The 19142-nt window shown below is 40.0% G+C and overlaps 1 protein-coding gene across 1 annotated transcript in view; it reads right to left on the reverse strand.

The window, feature by feature from the left end:
• Positions 1-19142, reverse strand: part of rb1 (retinoblastoma 1) — a 243514-nt gene that overhangs the window by 174671 nt on the left and 49701 nt on the right. Inside the window, exons 7-11 of the mRNA XM_072260793.1 lie at positions 16277-16387; positions 12514-12662; positions 4990-5067; positions 3242-3351; positions 2442-2519 (exon numbers count right to left, since the gene is read on the reverse strand). Of these exons, the coding sequence (XP_072116894.1) occupies positions 2442-2519; positions 3242-3351; positions 4990-5067; positions 12514-12662; positions 16277-16387 (526 nt within the window). The remainder of the gene's footprint in view (positions 1-2441; positions 2520-3241; positions 3352-4989; positions 5068-12513; positions 12663-16276; positions 16388-19142) is intronic.

Here is a 19142-nt window from a genome sequence, read left to right on the forward strand (position 1 = left end):
AAAAATGTGTATAACTTGTGAACACAAGAAAATCTGCAGATGCTGGAAATTCAAGCAACGCACACAAAATGCTGATGAAATTGCTGTCTGCTGCGTTCCGCCAGCATCTTGTGTGTGTTGTATAACTTGTGTTTATGTTTTTCTTGTGAATTCTGCTCCTTTGTTACTATGTGCCTGAGGTGCTGTTGCAAGTAAGATTTTCATTGCAACTGCCCTGGAGTTCCTTGATCTGCGGTTATCTACTATTCAGTGATGTTCAGAGTCAATTTTGATTTAACTTCAGTGACTTTTTGATTGAACGATATGTGTATGACGTCACATGCTCTATTTAACAGGAAGAATTTCAGGAAGACCCCACCCAGGAAGAACTTCCAGTCAAACTTGGTTTTTGGGGATGGAAAGGGGTGTAAAATTAGCTGTGAAGAAGCATTTGAATACTATAAATTGAAATACATAATAATCTTAAAAACCGTAAAATACAATTCATATATACTTAATATAATTTACAGTTTTTTAAATTATGTATTGCAATGTACTGCTGCTGCGTAACAACAAATTTCATGACATATGCTGGTGATATTAAACCTGATTCTGCATTCATGTAAATATGCATATGACAATAAACTTGACTTTGATTCTGAAGATTTGGATTTAAAATGATGGGTAGCCGCAAAATATGAAGCTGTCACCAACAGGGTGGTATTGTGGACTAAGTCCACCTTAAGGTGTAATGCTACAGTAACTTAATAGACTAACAGGCAGCATCTTAACGAAAGTACCAATTTATAGTATTCAAATACTTCTCCCTCAATCAAAAAGTCACTGAAGTTAAATCAAAATTGACCCTGAAAAACACTAATACACTGCAGATCAAGGAACCCCACGACACACTGTATTAAAACACAGAAGGAAATAAGGGAGTCTTTATATAACTAACTTATATAGTTATGTATTTAAAATTATTTATAAATTATTTCCTGTTTTCAACTCTCTAATTCAGTGTATTTTACTGATCATAGTGGGAGATTTCAATATTAAACTTAGAAAAAGCAACAATGAGAATCAAGCCACATTGTGAAGTTTGTGTCTTTCAGAGAAAGTACAACAAAGTGAAATAAAAAACCTTGAGGTTAAAATAAAAAGACCCTAAAGTGTTGCAACAATCTATACTTTGATGTCAGTTTAAACAGAGAATGTGCTTTACAGGAAGTGACTACCACTAACCACATTGCAACTGCTGCTCTCCATGCTAACTTGATCATTTAAATTATCTAAAACTGGTCATATCAACAACTTGTCCTCCAAATATTCTAGCAATATACTCTTGACAGTTAGCCATTATATAATGCTAATATGTCAACTCCCAACACAATTTTCAATTTTCTTGCTTTCTTCAACTGAAATCAAAGTACTTTCCTTTGCTATTGAAATGCAATGAATATAAAGCTAATCCCTATACTTAAACACCATTACTACTGACATGAATAAACCACAAACTAAAATGATAAATCTGTCATTCTGAGAGCAAGCATGTGACTTCAATAATTGTCTATTAGAAACTGGCAGTGGCAAAGCTGGTAGAGCCAATGCCTCACAATTCCTGTGATTTGTTACAGAGAAAATTAAAGGGAAATTGGCATTGCACTGTGAGCTCACATAGACTTGATGAGACAAGTGGAGTCCTTCCATGTCAGATGGAAATATAGACAAGTTGTTACAGTTACTGCTTGTTCTCACTAATTCTTGGAGATTAATAGCTTATATTAACATTACCTAATATGACATTTTCCTTAAATATTCTGTGGAGTTATGCAATTGCTGAGTCGCTCTGCATGCATCAAATTTACAAATATACTGTTTAATTAACACCAACTCATAATTCATCTTCAAAGGCTTCTTCTTCTGAGCCAATTAGCTTCCTATCACATTAAGAAGTTTGTAACAATCAAATTCCTCAACATATTGCCAAGCAGTTCCAGTCTGCCTCTGATCAGCAACCTTTCCAAGTCATCAGCTGCATATGCTACACCATGACCCTCTTTGTTGTTTAGGACAGAACAAAAACCTTATGACAAAATGGCTGGGATCTAACATCAAGAACTAACCAGTGCTTTACCACGATCTTTTCCTTGCCTGCCTGAATTCAACCTAAACATGTCATTTGAAATTGCTTCTTAACATTTTGGGTTGGGCAATGTTTTTTTAAAAATCTAGATTCCAGTAGCGCTGCAGTCAAACCAGGATACAAATTGTGAATGATTAAATTCAATAGTGGTCTTGGTAAGTTATGCCTGATCACATGGAAGTAAATACATAAACAATTTCTAACCATACTGTAGATCATGGCACATTGGAAAATCAAGCTGTTTGTCAAGGAAAAAGAACTACTATATGATACTCAACATGTATTGTTAAAAAAAAACAGTAGAAACAATCTGTACCTAACAGGTGTCTGTGGAGGAAGAACTGCATGACCATCTTCAGTATGAGGCTTCCTCGGAGTTCTTTCGCGATTACATCTATACAGAGAGGGTTCAATCAAGAATTTTTTAATTAACTTTTATGCAAATTATTCAGTGAAACAGAGTGCTCTGCAAAATTATTTATCTACTCCAATGATCAAATAAAGCCAAATTATTCAGGACAATTGTTTTCAGTTTTTTTTTGTTACAGAGCCAAAAGCAAAATATTTCTATCAGAGAATTTGCTTGCACGGTCAACACAAAGTAAAATATAAATATTTTAAGTTTTAACATGGATAGGAGTATTCTCTTTTCCTTCTCAGAAGTGTTTAATTCACCATACAATAAAATGTTCAAAAGTTAAATGTTACAAATTTACATTGCACATCAAAAACCAATTAGGTCAGAAAAAGGACATACTGTCAAACTAGTAAGTTGGGACTACCCTGACGTAACACTGGATGCTGCCACTGATTATGCAATTCGGATGGATAGACAAGTCACCAAATCCTCTAATAGCAGTAGCTCATTAAAGTAGATACTAAACAGACACCAAAGCTTGTTTTGCAATTCCGTTTGCTAAAGAGAAACTTAATTAGTCTATCTTGTGGCTCATCATATTTTTACATCTTCAGCTCAGTAAATAGAGATGAGAACAAGCAATTTAATCAGATTATGCAATAATATTTGGGAGGGGGATTTAAAAGGGTATTGTGGGAGGGTAGGACAAAGAATGTTAAACATTATAACATGCATAATTACATACTTAACATTATTACCTTTCTTCTGGGTCCATCTGCAGAGTTCTGTCACACTCAAGAAATAATCTTCCATCAAAATCCTTATTCTGCAAGTAAAGCTCTTCATATTGTCTTGAAAGTGTCTCAAGCTAAACAAGCATAGTAACACAATACAAAAACCACCAAAATGTTAGGTATCCAATTTGAAAACTTGGTGTATAACATCATTACAGCAATACATAATGTAGAAAAAACACACAGCTATCACAGCAGGGAACTGACAAAGCAGTGGCACCAATCAAATTGTTCTAATAACTTGGCATGTACAATATTTTTTGAAATACTACAAACATGCAGTCATATTTTCATATTTTGAGCTATTTACTATATGGCACAGTTTTGAAGAGTTCCGAGATCAGCAAACCACTGCAAAGTATTTAGTCTCTATACTGCTGTTGTAACATGACTGGCCCAGCTGAATGTCTGGCCTTTGATACACAAATCCTGTATTCAGGACATTTATGGTGCTTGGTCACTGCACGTTAAAGTCAGATATCTGTGCTTGCCTTACTTGAAACATCCAACACCTGACACTTAAATGACCAAATGGATCATGCTACATGCAGCTTAAATCTAGACGTTATTCAGACCTCACTAGAAACTGACAGTTCATTTCAATTACAGGAATTACAAATGTAACTGAACACTAAAATAATTATCAAACAATATGAGAGGGTAAGAATGGCCCTCTAAAAGCATTTCAGGATGTATATTGTATATATTTCTCTGACATTAAATTGAACTTTTGAACCTATAATGAGCCAACCTATAATTAGGCTCTATAATGAGTCAGCCTATGGCCAGGGAAGTGATGACCCATCTTGTTAGACTGTTGGAAGCAACTTATTTTTTATTCTTTCCTACTTCTCTTCTTAATATTTGTATATCTGTGCACTTGTAATGCTACTGTGAGACTGTAATTTTCTTTGGGATCAATAAATTATCTATCTATCTATCTTATCCCTGCATGTGGCCTAAGTGCTACACCTGCCCATACACCATCGCGCTCACCTCCATTCTGGGCCCTAAACAGTCGTTCCAGGTGAGGCAACACTTCATCTGCGAATCTGCTGGGGTCATCTATTGTGCCTGGTGCTCCCAATGCGGCCTCCTCTATAATAGTGAAAACGGGAAAGCACTCCATTCGCCAAAAGCAGAAGTTGCTAGTGGAATTTTAATTCTGATTCCCAATGCCATTCCAACATGTTGGTCTATGCCCTCCTCTACTGCCATGATGAGGCCACTCTCAGAGTGGAGAAGCAACACCTTATATTCTGTCTGGATAGCCCCCAACCTGACGACATGAGTATCAATTTCTCCTTCTGGCATTTTTCCCCTCACCCTCCCTCTTCTATTCTCCACTCTAGCCTCTTACCTCTTCTCACCTGTCTATCACCTCCCCATAGGTCCCCTCCTCCTCCTCCTCTTCTCCTATGGTCCACCTTCCTTGCTTATCAGATTCCTTCCTCTCCATCCCTTTACTCTTCCACCCTCCTGGCTTCACCTATCACTTTCTAGCTATCTTTCTTCCCCTCCCCCCCACCTTTTGATTCTGGTGTCTTCCCCTTCCTTTCCAGTCCTGGAGATGGGTCTCAGCCAGAAATATTGATTGTTTGTCCATTTCCATAGATGCTATCTGACCAGCTGAGTTCCTCAAGCATTTTGTGTGTAATGCTTTGGATTTCCAGCACCTGCAGAATTTCTCATGTTTATACATTTATGCTTACCTCAGGGAATTCGGTACAAGATGATATTTTAATGTTATTCAAAAAAGGAAGAAAGCTCTTCAAATAAATATTTTTCACCTAGAAAATAGAAACAAGAAAAAAAATCAAATCATTAAATTCATGATAAAAAGGATATCAACAGTAAGCGCCATAGTTTGGCCAAGGACAATTATTTCACTTTTCCCATCACAGGATGAAACTCACTGCTTGCTCCCTTTGTCAAGTAATCACATCCAATGTAAACCTAACCCTGTATGATATACTGCCATAATATCAAAGTTGATTGATTCTGTCAGTGTTAGAGGGATAAATGGAGTTTACTATGAGCAGATGGATGTTTTGAATTTTGATTCTATTAACATCTTTAAGCAAGTTTTTAATAAAATTTTGTTATGTACTTTGTCATTTAAATGCAACATCCAAGTCACTTCTACATAAAACCTGAAATGATAATGCACCTGTCATCAACACTACAAAAGGGTAATGATATCAGGAAAGCACATATCACATATCTATTTATTACATTCAATTTTCAACCAACCTACAATGAGCTGATGCAAATCAGGAAAAAAATTATTAGTTTAAATAACTATTGACTATCATTCCAGTATTTGATTGTCTGTCTTTGAGGTACATAAATAATACAAATGCTCTCAAAATAAAACAAAAGCATAAAGAAGAAATAAATGTGCCTCACTCCCAATTCTTTCACAGAAGCTGAAAAGGGCACTTAAGTATGAAAAATAATTACTTTATAAGAATAAAAAGACAATGGTGGTATGTCAGGCAACATCTATTGTTGTTACTTATTTTTGCTATTTCTGTAGCATTTGACTGTTTTTTTTAAAATGAGGCCAAGATGCTGGCTCGATGCTCAACCCAGCATGGATGGAAAGCGTGTAAGCAGCCAGCCAGATTCGAACTCGGGACCACTTGTCTCAAAGCCCAACACTGATACCACTACACCTCCAGATCTATTGAGAGAGACATTAATTTTTTTAAGTTGATGATCTTTACTTTTTAATTTGTAAGAGATGTTGCAGCTATAAACATAGATGTGAGAGTCAAAAATTATTTTTGTTATGCAAATTCAACATAGCATATAGTTGGAGGATAATATTCTTTTATCATAAAATTGGTCAGCTCCATCATGGGTACTAGCCTCTGTAGCATCCAAGACATCTTCAAGGAGCGGTGTCTCAGAACACTGGCTTCCATTATCAAGGACTCCCAACACCCAGGACATGCCCTCTTCTCACTGTTACCATCAGGAAGGAGATACAGAAGCCTGAAGGCACACACTCAGCAATTCAGGAACCGCTTCTTCCCCTCTGCCATCCGATTTCTGAATGGATATTGAACTCATGAACACCACCTCACCACTTTTTTAAAAATTTGTTTTTGCACTACTTATTTTAATTTAACTATTTAATATTCATATAAATAATTACTGTAATTCAGGTTTTTTCTATTGTATCGCATTGTACTGCTGCAGCAAAATTAACAAATTTCACAACATATGTCGATGATATTAAACCCGACTCTGATTCATTTATACAGAGACAAAATTATACCAAAAATTTAAATAAGTAACAGCTCTGGAGCGAAGAACACAAGAACCAACCTGAACAGACATAGAACATAGAAGAACAACAAAGCCAATATTTGGCCCAAAAGTCTTTGCTAACCATTATGCCAAATTACACTACACCTGTCTGCCTACAAATAATCCATATCTCTCCATTCCTTGTATGTTCACATACCCATCTGAATGCCTCAAACATCAGCATGACATCCACTTCCACCACCAGCCCCCGCCAGTACGTTCGGGCACCTCCCACTCTGTTTAATACAATTATACCCTCAATTTAAACCAACAAGCTCCAAAACAGAGCCTCTGTACCTCTATCTGCAACTAAATCCTTGACTTCTTCACTGGGAGACTACAGTCTGTACAGATCAGGAAAAAACATCTCATCACTGACTGTCAACCCTGGTACACCTCAAGGATGCATGCTTAGCCCACTGCTCTACTTACTTTGCATCCATAATTGTGTGGCTAGGCACAGTTCAAACACCATCCATAAATTTGCTGATGGAACAACCATTGTTGGCAGAATTCCAGATATTGACAAGGTGGTGTACAGGAGTGAGAGATCAGCTGGTTGAGTGGTGTCACAGCAACAACCTTGCACTCAACGTCAGTAAGACCAAGGAATTGATTGTGGACTTCAGGAAGGGGAAGCTGAGTAAACACTCACCAGTCCTCATTGAGGGATCAGAAGTGGAGAGAATGAGGAGTTTTAAGTACTTGGGTGTCAATCTTCGAGGATCTATTACAAAGTACGACAGCAGCTAAATTTCATTAGGAGCTTGAGGAGATTTGGTATCTCACCAAAAACTCTTACAAATTTTTAGAGGTGTACCATGGAGAGCATTCTAACTGGTTGCATCACTGTCTGGTATGGAGGGGACACTGCACAGGATTGTAAAAAGCTGCAGAAAGTTATAAACTCAGCCAGCTCCATCATGGGCACCAGCATCCAGGACACCTTCGAAAGGTTATGCCTCAAAAGTTGGCATCCATCATTAAGGACTCCCATCAACTAGGACACGCCCACTTCTCAATGCTACAATCAAGAAAGAGGTACAAGACCCTGAAGACACACTCAATGCTTCAGGAACAGCTTCCTCCTCTCTGCCATCAGGTTTCTGAATGGACAATGAACCCATGGACACTACCTCAGTACTTTTTTTCTCTTTTTGCTCTACTTATCCAATTAATTTTTTTATATATACTTATTGTAACTTACAGTTTTTATTATGTATTGCAATGTACTGCTGCGGCAAAACAAATTTCACGACATACGCCAGTGATATTAACCCTGATTCTGATAGTGTAAAAGAAAAACTTACCCTGTTCATCTCCTTGAAACATTCCACCCTCACATTAAAGCTGCATCCCCTATTACACAACAGCTCTACCCTAGCAAAAAGACAATCTACCCAATCTATGCCCCTCATAATCTTATAAACCTCCAAGTCTCCCTGCATCCTCTGATGCTACAGAAAACAATCCAAATTTGCCAAATCTGTTCTCATTGCTAAATACTCTTTAATTCAGCCAGCATCCTGATGAACCTCTGCTGCACAGAAGTATCCACATCATTCCTGCAAATAGGGCAATCGCAACTGTACACAATACTCCAAACCCTGCCTCATCCTGCGATGCGGCAGGGAGTTCAGAAGCCTAATGATGTGAGGGCAGAAGCTGTTCCCCATCCTGACTGTTCTTGTCTTTATGCATCGGAGTCTCCTGCCTGATGGTTGAATATCAAAAAGGATGCTGAATGGATTGATGGGATCCTTTATAATACTAAAGGCCCTGAGTATGCTGTGCTGATGATAAATGTCCCCAGTGGATGGTAGGGAGACCCCTCTGATCATCTCGGCTGTTCTCACAATCCTTTGTAGGGACTTCTGGTCCGACACTCCACTGCTCCTGTACCAAATGGAGATGCAGCTTATATTCTTCCCTTTATGGTCTTACTCTCTCCCTAACTACCCTATAGCTTTTAATGTATATACAAAATGTCTTTCAGCAGATTAAGATGGGAATGTTTTGCAAACTTGAAACTCTAAGCAGAAAGATAATAATAAATTTGAAATGTTAGCATCAATTACCTTGAAAACAAATTTCATTTGTTCAGTATTTTAACCTTGACAAATTAATATATTTTATTTCATTATTGGAAAGGAAAATTATTGAAAATTTGGAGTGAGGAAAATTTACAGATTGAAGCAAAGAATTTCTGTTCTCCCTCTCAAAACGCAGATTTGGATTTCCATTCTTGGGAACGAATGCAAAGATATACATTTTGAAATGAAAGATTTCAGTAACAAGACTCCAAACAGACAAGGCATGGATAAATCTTTATTTCAGTAAACACTAAGCTTATTAGCTCTATACCAACACACATAAATGGCAATGCAAATGCATAGTGGCAATGGATTCATCCATTGTATCAGAAATTCATAAAATTAGAAGTCATTTGATGGCCACATTTATCCATTTGCAGGTTTGGATTCTGGGTGAAATGAATAGGGAACACTTGACTTCAACGGCATACTTAGTTTATGTGATGTTTGAATCCTAATACTAACATTTTGCCCACTCCCTTGACAAACCACAGGTTTTGCTTTCCTTTAGCATGGAAAAAAACTTGGATTTTCCACTCCAGATCTGGGCACTCCAGTGGTGCAGCAGTTCACACAGTGCTATTACAGCTTGGATGTCCCAGAGTTCAGTTCCAGCGCCATCTGTAAGGAGTTTGTATGTTCTCCCTGTGAACACATGGGTTTCCTCCACGTGCTCCAGTTTCTTTCCACAGCCCAAAGACGTACCAGTTATTGGTTAATTGGTTTGTAAATTGGCTTTAATTAGGCTATTGTTAAATAGGTGGGTTACTAGGCAGTGAGGCTTGTTGGGCCAGAAGGGCCAGTTCCCAACTTTATCTCGGAATAAAATAAAATAAAAATAAAAAATATGTTAAAATTTTCATTATATTGTTCAGTGTGCTCACTGGGAAACACACAATCCAAATCTGAGCTGGTTCTTTCAAGACAAGTGAATACAGCCAGAGCAAATGGATGATAAATGCAAGGTGCACTGACGTTGACAATTACACTGTTAATTTTAAACACAAGAGATTCTAGTGAACACAGCAACACACACAAAATGCTGGAGGAACCCAGCAGGTCAGGCGGCAGCTATGGAAATGGTAAACAGTCACCGTTCTGGGCTGAGACCCTTAAGCAGGGCTGGAAAAGTGGGAGGGGAAGGAAGACTACCTAGAAGATAGATGAAGCAGGTAGGTGGGGAAGGTAAAGAGCTGGCGAAGGAGAAATCTGATAAGAGAGGAAAGTGGACTATGGGAGAAAGGGAAGAAGAGGGTGCACCAGAGGCTGGTGAGGAGAAGATGTAAGATGCCAGAGTGGGGAATAGAAGAACAAAGGGGAAGGAAAAACAAATTACTGGAAGAAGAAATTGATGTTCATGCCATCAGGTTGGAGGCTACCAAGACGGAATATGAGGTATTCTCCTCCAGCCTGAGAGTGGCCTATTATTGGCAAAAGAGGAAGCCATGGACTGACATGTCGGAATGGGAATGGGGATAGAAATTAAATGGTTGGCCACCGGGTCATTCCACTCTTGGCAGTTGAAGCAAAGGAGCTTGACGAAGCAGTCCCCAGTGGTTTCACCAAAGTAGAGGCCACACCAGGAGCACCAGATACAGTAGATGATACCAACAGATTTGAAAAGGTGAAATGTTGCCTCACTTGGAAGGACTGTTTGAGGCCCTAAATGGAGGCAAGGGAAGAGTTAAATGGGCATGTTAGTATTTTGGGCATTTGCAAGGGTACGTGCTGGAAAGGAGATTAGTATGGAGGGATGAAAGGTCAAGGGATTCATGAAGAGAGTGATCCCTGTGGAAAGTGAAAGAGTTGGGAAGAGGTAAAGATGTGTTTGGTGTTAGGATCCTGTTGAAGATGTTGGAAGTTGCAGAGAAATGATGTGTTGAAAGTAGAGGCTCATGGGGTGGTAGGTGAGGACAAGAGGAACTCTTATCCCTGTTAAGGTGGTGGGAAGACAGGTAAGTACAGATGCTTGGGAAATGAAGGAGATGCAGGTGAGAGCAGCGTCAATGGTGGAGGAAGGGAAACCTTATTCTTTGAAGAAAGAGAACATTTCTGATGTTCTGGAAAGGAAAGTCTTATCCTAGGAAAAGACGCGGTGGAAACTAAGGAACTGAGAAAAAGGAATAGCATTTTTACAGGAGACATGTTGTTAAGAGGTATAGTCAAGGTAGTCATGGTAATTGGTAGGTTTATAAAAGAGGTTTATAAAAGTTTGTCTCCAGAGATTGAGACTGAGAGATCAAGAAAGGGAGGGAGATGTCAGAAATGGACCAGGTGAATTTAAGGACAGAGTGGAAATTAGAAGTAAAGTTGATTAAATTGATGAGCTCAGCATGGGTGCATGAAGCCCCACCAATGCAGTCATCAATGTAGCACAGGAAGTGTTAGGGAGCATTAACATAGCCAAAAAGGCAGGCAAAGCCAGGGCCCATGCAGGTGCCCAAGGCTACCCCTCGAATCTGGAGAAAGTGGGAGGAACCAAATTAGGAATTACTGAGGGCAAGATCCAGGTCTGCCAGACAAGTGATGGAAGGGAACTGGTTGGATCTTTTATTGCGAAAGAACCAAAGAGCTTTAAGGGCTTCTTATTGGAGGATAGAAGTGTATAAAGACTGGATATCAATGGTGAAAATGAGGTAGTCAGGCTCACTGAATTGAAAGTTGTTGAAGAGATAAGAGTATGTGAAGTGTCACAACTGAGGGTGGGAAGGGACTGACAAAGGGGGATAGAATGGAGTTGAGGTATGCAGACACAAGTTCAATGAGAAGAAGCAGGCAGAGACAATGGGTCTACCCAGACAGTCAGGTTTGTTGATCTTGGGTAGGAAGTGAAAATAAGTTTGATGGCAGTGGATGGGAGTTCTCCAGTGTTGATGAGGTTAGTGATGGTGTCAAAAGACAATTTTCTGATTGTCCAGAGTGAGGTTCTTTTCAAGGAAGGGTCTGAGAGTTGCTGCCAGGCCTCAGCAAGGTACAGGTCAGTCCACCTTTGTTTATGGGTTTGATAGCAAAGTTGCGGTTGGTGTGGAGAGAGTGAAGGACAGCATGTTCAGAGGCGGTAAGGTTTGAGGAGGAGTGAGGAGTGTTGAAGTTCAGCCAGTTGATGTTTCATTGTCAATTAGAAATGAAAAGGCAGAGAACCAGAGTGGGTATCCAAGAAGAGGAGGAGGGTTGGAGATTAGAGAAGGGCTCATTGGTATGCGATGGAGAATTCTTGCCAAAGAAGTGGTCTTGGAGACAGCGATGATGGAAGAAGAGCTCGATGGGTATGAAACACACTGGGGTGTGGGCAAAAGGGGACAAAGGTAAGGGACTTGTTGAGGACAGAACACTCTATCTCAGAGATGGAAAGGTCAGAAGGAATGGATTCAAGCTGGGATCGAAAGGGGAAGGAGAGCTGGTGGTGTCAGAGGAGGAGAGAGGGTTGGGATGTTCAAGGAGGGTAGGAGGAACAGGACTCAAGAGTTGATGGGTGAGACTTACAGACCCGGGGTTGGAGAGTGGTGGTATGATTTTCAATCTGTCATCTCCTCAGGATCAATCGGTCATTGCTTGAGCATTTTGGCTTCATGTACTTATCACTCTACATACACTATTAAACATGTTGCTGAGCATGTTAAAGTATGTGACCTTATGCATACTTCCATTAAAATGTATAGTTGCAATTGCATTAAATTAGTACTTTGGTTAAAAGAGGGCTTCTCAATAGATTTATTCAACATATCGGTTACAAATCATTTTTCAGGTATATGCTAAATTTAAGACACTTCTGCTCATACTCTGTTTTCCATTTCACTCGCAATGATAAATGAAACTTCAACTTACTTCATCTGCATTGCATTCATTTTCACGGCAAAGTATTTCCAGGACTTTGGAGTCTACCTCAGTTGAATTGTTTGCCTGTATTGGTCTGTTGTGACTTCGTCTTGAAGCTCGTGATGAACTACTGGAAATTATACTATTCATCCCAACTCCTGTAAAATAAACAGATAGTCCCTTCACATATGCCATTAAAGGTCACCATTTCTGGGATTACAGGCTTCTTACTTGAGAATCGCTTTTGCAGACTGGACCTACAGTTTCAAAATAAGGGGGAACCATTCAGGTCATAAATACGAAAAAAATACCCAAACAGCTAATGAATCTTTTGAATTCTGTACCCAAGAGTGCTGTGGATGCCCAGTCACCAAATATATTCCTTAGATTTTTAGATATTAAGGGAACCAATGATATGAGGTGGGTGAGTGCAATTTTTTTTTAAGTTTTGAAATGCTCCTTTATGCTAATTAGAAAAATTAACTTTCAGTTGATCTTCTAGCATTTCTATCATAGTTTCTTAAAAGTAATCCTCAATGCAACCAACTATCTTGTATCTCTTTTCATTAGACAAGGATCAAAAGGTTTAGGACCAGAAATGAAATATTTCTCAACATCTAGGCAAATCAACAAACGACATGCTTTAGCCTGTGAAAAACTGCTATATTAATCACCTTAACACAAGGAAATCTGCAGATGCTGGAATTTCAAGCAACACATAAAAATTGCTGGTGAACGCAGCAGGCCAGGCAGCATCTATAGGAAGAGGTACAGTCGACGTTTCGGGCCGAGACCCTTCATCAGGACTAACTGAAAGAAGAGCTAGTAAGAGATTTGAAAGTGGGAGGGGGAGGGGGAGATTCGAAATGATAGGAGAAGACAAGAGGGGGAGGGATGGAGCTAAGAACTGTAAAGTGGATTGGCAAAAGGGATATGAGAGGATCATGGGACAGGAGGCCTAGGGAGAAAGAAAGGGGGAGGGGGAAAGCCCAGAGGATCGGCAAGGAGTATAGTGAGAGGGACAGAGGGAGAAAAAGGAGAGAGAAGAAAAAATAATAAATAAATAAATAACAGATGGGGTACGAGGGGGAGGTGGGGCATTAGCAGGTTAGAGAAGTCGATGTTCATGCCATCAGGCTGGAGGCTACCCAGACGGAATATAAGGTGTGGTTCCTCCAACCTGAGTGTAGCTTCATCTTGACAGTAGAGGAGGCCGTGGATAGACATATCAGAATGGGAATGGGATGTGGAATTAAAATATGTTGCCACTGGGAGATCCTGCTTTCTCTGGGGGACAGAGCGTAGGTGTTCAGCGAAACAGTCTCCCAGTCTGCGCTGGGTCTCGCCAATATATAGAAGGCCGCATCGGGAGCACCGGACGCAGTATATCACCCCAGCCGACTGACAGGTGAAGTGTCTCCTCACCTGGAAGGACTGTCTGGAGCCCTGAATGGTGGTGAGGGAGGAAGTGTAAGGGCATGTGTAGCACTTGTTCCGCTTACAAGGATAACTGCCGGGAGGGAGATCGATGGGGAAGGGATGGGGGTTACGAATGGACAAGGGAGTCGCGTAGGGAGCGATCCCTGCGGAAAGCAGAGGTGGGGAGGGAAAGATGTGCTTAGTGGTGGGATCCCGTTGGAGGTGGCGGAAGTTACAGTGAATTATATGTTGGACCCGGAGGCTGGTGGGGTGGTAGGTGAGGACAAGGGGAACCCTATTCCTAGTGGGGTGGCGGGAGGATGGAGTGATATTAATCACCTTCTTTCATTGTGCTTTTTCTTTTAACATTTGATAAATGGCTGAAACATCCGAACAAATCTTGGAACAATCCTAGATGACTGGAATAATTTTAATACAGCTGGATGAGAGTCATGGTGTCTGGCAGAACTGCAGTCCCTTGTGGAGTTTTGGCAGCAGGAAACAATTCTGTTGTCCAACATCTCTGGGAAGGAAAAGCATATTGCCTAACAGAACAGAGTATGAGTCTGACTAATTAGTAGTCATACCGTCTACAGTATCAGCTGCAAGGAGAGTCACAGGCATCATCAACGAGACAGCAGTGATGTTTAACATACTAGTAGATCTCAAGGAATATTAAATTTGTTATTTGAACGAATTGGGTTTCTATCTCAAAGGGTTTAGGAAATAAAAAAGTCCCTATTATGACCAAAATATATATTAAGTAATAACCAATGACTGTTTTCTTCCAATTTCTCACTCAGTGCACTCTTAGGATTACAATACGAATATTATCCAAAGCTGCAACAGCTACATAATTAAGCCCTTTTTCTCACTCAGCCTCTCAAAATGATTTCAATTAATAAAAACCTTTTGAAATCCATTTTAGCTTTTCTTCAAGTAATATTAAAAAAAACAATTTCCTTTATTTGAACAAGCGGTATCTCCCAGTGGCCACCCATTTTAGTACCACTTCCCATTCCCATATGTCCATCCATGGCCTCTTCCACTATTGTGACGAGACCACATTTAGGTTGGAGGAACAACACCTTATTTGGGTAGTTTCCAACCTGATGACGTGAACATTGATTTCTCAAACTTCCAGTAATACCCCCTCCCCGCTATCCCTCTCTCACCTTATCTCCTTGCCTGCCCATCGCCTCTCTCTGGTGCTCCTCCCCCCCCCCCTTTTCCTTTCTTCCATGGCCTTCTGTCCCTTTCACCAATCAATGTCCCAGCTCTTTACTTCATCCCTACCGCTCCGGGTTTCACCTATCACCTAGTGTTTCCCTCTCCCCCTCCCCACCCTTTAACTCTACTCCTTGGCATTTTTTCTCCAGTCCTGCCAAAAGGTTTCGGCCCGAAACGTCGACTGTACTTTTTTCCATAGATGCTGCCTGGCCTGCTGAGTTCCTCCAACAATTAGTGTGAACCTGATTTAATTCTGTTTCCAATATTATCACCAGCTTTAACAAATCCAATTACATCTTAAAGATCAATGATAGCTCTTGACAATTTTTGGTTTAAAAGTTACAAGAGAATTGTTTCTATAGTTCACATAAACTTTGTTCCTTGTCCCTCTTCTTCTAACACCACCTGCGTTTCCTCCCACATCTCCGAAGATGATAGCTCTTGACAGCATACATTTCTACAACCATCGGGCACCCTCCAGTAAACCACATTCTAGTGAGAACATCTGGATACGGAATGCTCTCACCTGTTTATTTCAGAGATGTGAGAGCCTAACCAGACCTTCTCATGATTCATGCATTTTCACCAGCAGTTGGTAGACGATAATCTATAATGGCAACCATCTCTCTGGTACTGAGGTATGACTACTAATTAGTCAGAGACTATTCATACTCAATACTGTTAGGCAATGTGCTTTCCCTCCCCACAGGTATTGGACAACAGAATCATTACATGCTGCCAAAACTTTACAAGTGACTGCAGTTCTGCCAGAATCTATAATTCTCACTCCAGTGGTATTAAAATCTAGGATCCTTTTTAAAATGTGTAACCAAAAAACATAGGAAAGATCTTTAAGACAAATCTGAGTAGAATTTTCATGAGTCATCAACTCAAATCACTCGACTGATGGTAAACATGGACGGGGCTCAGTTATTTGCTGTCAAAAAGATTCAAATGTAATTTCAGTTATTACTTTTTGTAAAAATACAGAATCAATATACAACACCACAGAAAACATGCAGCCATGATATTTTAGAAACAAATGAAATCTTTTTGAGTTATTAAGAGTAATTTATTTTAGAAAGAAATTTAATGACTCCCATTGCTAACTTTGAAAACTTACTGTAAGGTTCCTTAATTGATTCAGCAGGCGAGATCTTAATAAAGTACTCCAAGACACAAAGTAACAACTGGAAAGAGAGCACAAGGTCATCTTCCATCTGTAGCAGTTTTCCTGAAATCAGAAAACAAATAATACCTAGCGAAATATTAAAGTGTGCTCAGTTCTATTTTGTTAAATTTGAGCTATAAATGAACATGCATAAAGCTAAAATAATCATATTGCTTTGCTTTACAGGAATCCAGAAACCAATTTTATTTCTTGTACATGCAAAACCTATTTCAAATTATTTTAATAAAACATTCATTTTGCAAGTTAAAAAGATATCTCAACAGAAATATTAAAATGTACGGACAATTGTCTGTGGGCTTCAAATGTTATTTTATCAAAAAGAATGAAGTGCATAGGCAGGTTGCTGTCCACCTTACTAACTCAAAGACACACCCAGTAGTCATTCTTTAACCCAGCATTCATTTGAACAAGCTATGATTTTGGGAAGAAAGCCATGACAGTAGATGGAATTTAAGTTTTCCAGCATTTATATGAAACAAAATGGCTACAAGCCCTACTCCAAATAAGGTGAACGGACTGGGTGGTATGATGCCCCTTGGTGGCAGGAAACAGTATTTTACACTGAAGTTTTCTGCACGAAAGAATGATAATCTTGTATCACTGACATGGAATAGGTTGTTTCCTGGCAGCAGTACAATATAAGCTGTAAAAATCATTAAAAGCTACTATAAATAAATACTGCAAAAGAGGAAGAGCAAATTAGTATTCATGGGTTCGTAGACCATTCTGAAATCTGACGGCAGAGGAGAAGAAGCTGTTCCTAAAACATTAAGTATGGGTCTTCAGGCTCCTGTACCTCCTCCCTCATGGTAGTAGGAAGGAGAGGGCATGTCCCGGATGGTGAGGGTCCTTAACGGTTACCACCTTCTCAAACAAGAGAAAATCTGCAGATGCTGGAAATCCAAGCAACACACACAAAATGCTGGAGAAACTCAGCAGGCCAGGCAGCATCTATGGAAAAGAATACAGTTGACATTTTGAAGATGTCTTCACTGGTGGAAAAGGGCTGTAACAGTGATGGAGCTGGCTAGGTCTACAACCCTCTATCAAACCACACAGCTGTAGAAATAGGCAACAGCCTTCAGTGGCATCCCAAATCTCATCAAACTCGTAAAAAAGTTGAGATGCTGGCACGCTTTCTTCACAACTGCATTAATATGCTTAGCCAAGGACAAGTCCTCTGAGGTCCCCGGGAACTTCCAGACGTTTACCCTTTCCATCACTGACCCCTCAACTGTGGAGTGATGTGTGCCTTCCCAACTTCCCCTTCCTGAAGTGCACAATCAATTCCTCGGTCTTGCTGATATTGACTGCAAATTGTTGTTGCTCTTGTACATCTCCTTGATATCTGAGATTCTGCCAACAACAATGTCATAGGCACATTTTTAAATGGCATTCAAGCTGTGCCCAGCCACACAGGTTCAAGTGCGGAGGGAGTAGAACAGTGGGCTAAGTACTCATCCTTGAGGTATGCCTGCGTAGACTGTCAGCGTGGAGATGTTATTACCGATCAGCCAGCCTATGGCCTCCCGATAAAAAAGTCAAGGATCCAGTTGCAGAGGGAGGTGCAAAGACCGAGGTTTTTAAGCTCTGAGGGGGTGATGGAGTCTAACACCAAGCTGTAACTGATAAATAGCAGCATGATATACTGTATGTATTGCTGTTGTCCAGGTGCTCCAAAGCTAAATGGAGAGCCAGTGAGATGGAGTCCATTGTAGACCTGTTGTGATGGCAGGCAAATTGCTGTGGGTACAGGTCGTTGCTCAGGCAGGAGTTAATTCTAGCCATGACCAACCTCTCAAAGTACTTCATCACAATATATACCCGAGTCCTACGAGGCGATAGTTGTTGAGGCAGCTCACCCTGCTCTGCTTTGACACTGGTATGATTCATGCCCTTCTGAAGGAGGTGGGAACCTCTGACCTTCGTGAGAGTTCGAAGATGCCCTTAAACACACCAGTTAGATGGTTGGCACAGACTTTCAGCAGCCTGTCAGGTACACCTTTGGAGCCTGATGCCTTGTGAGGATTCACCCTCTTGAAGGATGTTCTGCCTCCGAGACAGAGATCATAGGGTCACCAAATGCTGCGGAGATTCACACAGATAGTTTTATTCTCTCCTTTAAGAGGCATTCAGCTCATCAGGGAGTGAAGTATCACTGTAATTTATGCCATTACGTTTTGCTTTATAAGTAATGACATGCAAACCCTGCCACAACTGTTGTGCATCTATTGTCTCTAACTTCACACAGAATGGCCTATTCACTCTTACATCAGCCTTCTGTAAGTCATACCTGAACTTCTTGTAGGGTTCCAGATCACAGGTCTTGAACACTACCATCTAGACCTAAGCAGGCTGTGAATCTCCTGGATTCTGATTTCAGTATGTTCAGAACCATTTCAGGTAAGTGAATAATTTTGGTTCATCTGGTCAAAAAGAGGTGGCCAAACCTTTTGTTTTGATAAGCCAGACAGTTTTTGTTTAGGTTTTATTTGAAAATATTTATAATTTTGTAAAACATCTTAAAATTCATGCATAAGTGTTTTCCTTGTTTTCCATGTGCTTTAGTTTCCTTTTAAGAAAAAAATCATGTAAATTAGCAGAGTCAGTGTCATGGAAGCTTGGAATAAGATAGTTATGGTGATGTCTACATCATGAACCAGCAACAGTCCAGTTCAACACTGAGAAAGCACCACACTCTCTGGCATTGTCACATTAAACACGATTTTCTTAGATGTTGATTTTCATTTTGATACAAAACCCATTAAATGCTTCCATTCAAATCAACACTCATAAA

The sequence above is a fragment of the Mobula birostris genome, chromosome 6, assembly GCF_030028105.1.
Source record: "Mobula birostris isolate sMobBir1 chromosome 6, sMobBir1.hap1, whole genome shotgun sequence".
NCBI lineage: Eukaryota > Metazoa > Chordata > Chondrichthyes > Myliobatiformes > Myliobatidae > Mobula > Mobula birostris.